The sequence below is a fragment of the Oncorhynchus nerka genome, linkage group LG26 (assembly GCF_034236695.1).
Source record: "Oncorhynchus nerka isolate Pitt River linkage group LG26, Oner_Uvic_2.0, whole genome shotgun sequence".
NCBI lineage: Eukaryota > Metazoa > Chordata > Actinopteri > Salmoniformes > Salmonidae > Oncorhynchus > Oncorhynchus nerka.
This window is the reverse complement of record NC_088421.1, coordinates 39,708,515-39,713,410: the sequence shown is the minus strand read 5'-3', so window position 1 is coordinate 39,713,410 and position 4,896 is coordinate 39,708,515. Positions and strand designations below refer to the sequence as shown.

Below are 4,896 nucleotides of genomic sequence, written 5' to 3'. Positions count from 1 at the left end.
CCACAGCCTTCTCCGTGTCCCGCCACTCTACATGTTGGTCACTTGTTCGGTGCTGAAAGAAAAATTTGAGCTAAAATATGACAAAGTCCTTCTGCAAATCCCAAGGCCCTCATGTTGCCAATTCTGGGCATTATAAAACTAGTGACATCCATTCCACTCTGACATGCCAGCGTGTCAACTTTTCAACAGTTTTTTGGGGGTAAAAAAACATATTATTGAAAGTAGCGAGTTAAAAGAAGGAGCATAGTTACAGTGGTAGAGGACAGAGTAGGGAGAATAGAGTCCCATGTGGTAGAGGACAGAGAAGTGAGAGTAGAGTCCCCTGTGGTAGAGGACAGAGAAGTGAGAGTAGAGTCCCCTGTGGTAGAGGACAGAGTAGTGAGAGTAGAGTCCCCCGGGGTAGAGGACAGAGAAGTGAGAGTAGAGTCCCCTGTGGTAGAGGACAGAGAAGTGAGAGTAGAGTCCCCTGTGGTAGAGGACAGAGTAGTGAGAGTAGAGTCCCCCGGGGTAGAGGACAGAGAAGTGAGAATAGAGTCCCCTGTGGTAGAGGACAGAGAAGTGAGAGTAGAGTCCCCTGTGGTAGAGGACAGAGTAGTGAGAATAGAGTCCCCTGTGGTAGAGGACAAATTAGTGAGAATAGAGTCCCATGTGGTAGAGGACAGAGTAGTGAGAATAGAGTCCCCTGTGGTAGAGGACAGAGAAGTGAGAATAGAGTCCCATGTGGTAGAGGACAGAGAAGTGAGAATAGTCCCCTGTGGTAGAGGACAGAGAAGTGAGAGTAGAGTCCCCCGGGGTAGAGGACAGAGTAGTGAGAGTAGAGTCCCCCGCGGTAGAGGACAGAGTATTGAGAGTAGAGTCTCTCGTGGTAGAGGACAGAGTTGCCAGATTAGAATCTCTCGTGGTAGAGGACAGAGTAGTGAGAGTAGAGTCCCCTGTGGTAGAGGACATAGAAGTGAGAATAGAGTCCCCTGTGGTAGAGGACAGAGTAGTGAGAGTAGAGTCCCTTGTGGTAGAGGACAGAGTAGTGAGAGTAGAGTCCCCTGTGGTAGAGGACAGAGTAGTGAGAGTAGAGTCCCCTGTGGTAGAGGACATATAAGTGAGAATAGACTCCCCTGTGGTAGAGGACAGAGTAGTGAGAGTAGAGTCACCTGTGGTAGAGGACAGAGTTGTCAGAGTAGAGTCCCCCGGGGTAGAGGACAGAGTAGTGAGAGTAGAGTCCCCTGTGGTAGAGGACAGAGTAGTGAGAGTAGAGTCCCCCGCGGTAGAGGACAGAGTAGTGAGAGTAGAGTCCCCCGGGGTAGAGGACAGAGTAGTGAGAGTAGAGTCCCCCGCGGTAGAGGACAGAGTAGTGAGAGTAGAGTCCCCTGCGGTAGAGGACATAGTAGTGAGAGTAGAGTCCCCCGGGGTAGAGGACAGAGTCGTGAGAGTAGAGTCCCCCGCGGTAGAGGACAGAGTAGTGAGAGTAGAGTCCCCCGCGGTAGAGGACAGAGTATTGAGAGTAGAGTCCCTCGTGGTAGAGGACAGAGTTGCCAGATTAGAATCTCTCAAGGTAGAGGACAGAGTAGTGAGAGTAGAGTCCCCTGTGGTAGAGGACAGAGTAGTGAGAGTAGAGTCCCTCGTGGTAGAGGACAGAGTAGCCAGAGTAGAGTCCCCTGTGGTAGAGGACAGAGTGGTAGAGGAGTCCCCGGGGAGAGTGAGAGAGTAGAGTCCCCGCGGTAGAGGACAGAGAAGTGAGAATATAGTCAGTCCCCTGTGGTAGAGGACAGAGGGAGAATAGAGTCCCTTGTGGTAGAGGACAGAGAAGTGAGAATAGAGTCCCTGTGGTGGAGGACATAGAGGAGAATAGAGTCCCCTGTGGTAGAGGACAGAGTAGTAGAATCTCGGTCATAGTAGTGAGAGGACAGAGTCCCCGGGGTAGAGGACAGAGTCGTGAGAGTAGAGTCCCCTGTGGAGTAGAGGACAGTCCCCGCGTAGAGGACAGAGTATTGAGAGTAGAGTCCCTCGTGGTAGAGGACAGAGTTGCCAGATTAGAATCTCTCAAGGTAGAGGACAGAGTAGTGAGAGTAGAGTCCCCTGTGGTAGAGGACAGAGTAGTGAGAGTAGAGTCCCTCGTGGTAGAGGACAGAGTAGCCAGAGTAGAGTCCCCTGTGGTAGAGGACAGAGTAGTGAGAGTAGAGTCCCCCGGGGTAGAGGACAGAGTAGAGAGAGTAGAGTCCCCCGCGGTAGAGGACAGAGAAGTGAGAATATAGTCAGTCCCCTGTGGTAGAGGACAGAGTAGGGAGAATAGAGTCCCTTGTGGTAGAGGACAGAGAAGTGAGAATAGAGTCCCCTGTGGTAGAGGACATAGAAGTGAGAATAGAGTCCCCTGTGGTAGAGGACAGAGTAGTGAGAGTAGAATCCCCTGTGGTAGAGGACAGAGAAGTGAGAATAGAGTCCCCTGTTGTAGAGGACAGAGTAGTGAGAGTAGAATCCCCTGTGGTAGAGGACACAGAAGTGAGAATAGAGTCCCCTGTGGTAGAGGACAGAGTAGTGAGAGTAGAGTCCCCCGCGGTAGAGGACAGAGTAGTGAGAGTAGAGTCCCCCGGGGTAGAGGACAGAGTAGTGAGAGTAGAGTCCCCCGCGGTAGAGGACAGAGTAGTGAGAGTAGAGTCCCCCGGGGTAGAGGACAGAGTAGTGAGAGTAGAGTCCCCCGCGGTAGAGGACAGAGTAGTGAGAGTAGAGTCCCCCGCGGTAGAGGACAGAGTATTGAGAGTAGAGTCCCCCGGGGTAGAGGACAGAGTAGTGAGAGTAGAGTCCCCCGCGGTAGAGGACAGAGTATTGAGAGTAGAGTCCCTCGTGGTAGAGGACAGAGTTGCCAGATTAGAATCTCTTGTGGTAGAGGACAGAGTAGTGAGAGTAGAGTCCCCTGTGGTAGAGGACAGAGTAGTGAGAGTAGAGTCCCTCGTGGTAGAGGACAGAGTAGCCAGAGTAGAGTCCCCTGTGGTAGAGGACATACAAGTGAGAATAGACTCCCCTGTGGTAGAGGACAGAGTAGTGAGAGTAGAGTCACCTGTGGTAGAGGACAGAGTAGTGAGAGTAGAGTCCCCGGGGTAGAGGACAGAGTAGTGAGAGAGTCCCCTGTGGTAGACAGAGTAGTGAGAGTCCCCTGTGGTAGAGGAGAGTCCCCCTGGGTAGAGGACAGAGTAGTGAGAGTAGAGTCCCCGCGGTAGAGGACAGAGTAGTGAGTAGAGTCCCCGGGTAGAGGGACAGAGTAGTGAGTCCCCCCTGCGGTAGAGGACAGAGTAGTGAGAGTAGAGTCCCCCGCGGTAGAGGACAGAGTAGTGAGAGTAGAGTCCCCCGGGGTAGAGGACAGAGTAGTGAGAGTAGAGTCCCCCGCGGTAGAGGACAGAGTAGTGAGAGTAGAGTCCCCCGGGGTAGAGGACAGAGTTGCCAGATTAGAATCTTTCGTGGTAGAGGACAGAGTAGTGAGAGTAGAGTCCCCTGTGGTAGAGGACAGAGTAGTGAGAGTAGAGTCCCCTGTGGTAGAGGACATATAAGTGAGAATAGACTCCCCTGTGGTAGAGGACAGAGTAGTGAGAGTAGAGTCACCTGTGGTAGAGGACAGAGTTGTCAGAGTAGAGTCCCCCGGGGTAGAGGACAGAGTAGTGAGAGTAGAGTCCCCTGTGGTAGAGGACAGAGTAGTGAGAGTAGAGTCCCCCGCGGTAGAGGACAGAGTAGTGAGAGTAGAGTCCCCGTGGTAGAGTCCCTGGGGTAGAGGACAGAGTAGTGAGAGTAGAGTCCCCCGCGGTAGAGGACAGAGTAGTGAGAGTAGAGTCCCTCGCGGTAGAGGACAGAGTATTGAGAGTAGAGTCCCCCGGGGTAGAGGACAGAGTAGTGAGAGTAGAGTCCCCCGCGGTAGAGGACAGAGTATTGAGAGTAGAGTCCCCCAGGGTAGAGGACAGAGTAGTGAGAGTAGAGTCCCCCGCGGTAGAGGACAGAGTAGTGAGAGTAGAGTCCCCCGGTGTAGAGGACAGAGTAGTGAGAGTAGAGTCCCCCGCGGTAGAGGACAGAGTAGTGAGAGTAGAGTCCCCCGGGGTAGAGGACAGAGTAGTGAGAGTAGAGTCCCTCGTGGTAGAGGACAGAGTAGCCAGAGTAGAGTCCCCTGTGGTAGAGGACAGAGTAGTGAGAGTAGAGTCCCCCGGGGTAGAGGACAGAGTAGCCAGAGTAGAATCCCTCGTGGTAGAGGACAGAGTAGTGAGAGTAGAGTCCCCCGGGGTAGAGGACAGAGTAGCCAGAGTAGAATCCCTCGTGGTAGAGGAACCCCCATCTGCTCGTCTTCATTTGTCACTCACATGTGAACCTCGTAGACTCTGCTCTGGTCTTGTTTAGCGGAACATGTCAACAGTTATTTGGATAATTATTCAATATGCCAGTGGCATGGTGCTTGTCCCTTGATGTTCTACTTCCCAAATGGCACCACATTCCCTACATTCTGCACTATTTTTTGTGCAGGGCCCATAGGGATCTAGTCAGCAGTAATGCACTTATGTAGGGCATAGGGTGCCATTTGGGATGCAACTGTCCTATTCACTGCAGACCTGATTCCTCTAACACGGGGAGTGTGTGTGTGTGTGTGTGTGTGTGTGTGTGTGTGTGTGTGTGTGTGTGTGTGTGTGTGTGTGTGTGTGTGTGTGTGTGTGTGTGTGTGTGTGTGTGTGTGTGTGTGTGTGTGTGTAGTATTTCAAAGACACTAGTGATCAGTGGTCCCAGGACTGCTGCTCAGATGAAATATCAGCCCAGGCAGTGAAGCAGGAGTTTGAACTTCACTCAACATTCTAGCGTTTGCCCCATTATTTAACACTATCAACATTTCGTGTGAGAATTGTGATCGAAACAACTCAATATTAGCCGCTTTCA

At 52.1% G+C, this 4,896-nt stretch overlaps 1 protein-coding gene across 1 annotated transcript; it reads right to left on the bottom strand.

The window, feature by feature from the left end:
- Positions 1–1,144: 1,144 nt before the first annotated feature.
- On the bottom strand, positions 1,145–4,320 carry LOC135564878 (prisilkin-39-like). Its single transcript, XM_065010962.1, has 2 exons — positions 3,760–4,320; positions 1,145–1,507 (listed from the first exon to the last, which is right to left on the bottom strand). Exons 1-2 carry the CDS (start codon positions 4,318–4,320, stop codon positions 1,145–1,147), a joined length of 924 nt encoding a protein of 307 aa, XP_064867034.1.
- Positions 4,321–4,896: the final 576 nt, after the last annotated feature.

Excerpts from the sequence above, each read along its gene's own strand:
- LOC135564878 (XM_065010962.1), bottom strand. The coding sequence starts at position 4,320 with ATGAAGACGAGCAGATGGGGGTTCCTCTACCACGAGGGATTCTACTCT. Across the intron at positions 1,508-3,759 it reads GACTCTACTCTCACTACTCT|GGACTCTACTCTCAATACTC; the intron begins GTCCTCTACCCC and ends CTCTACCACGAG.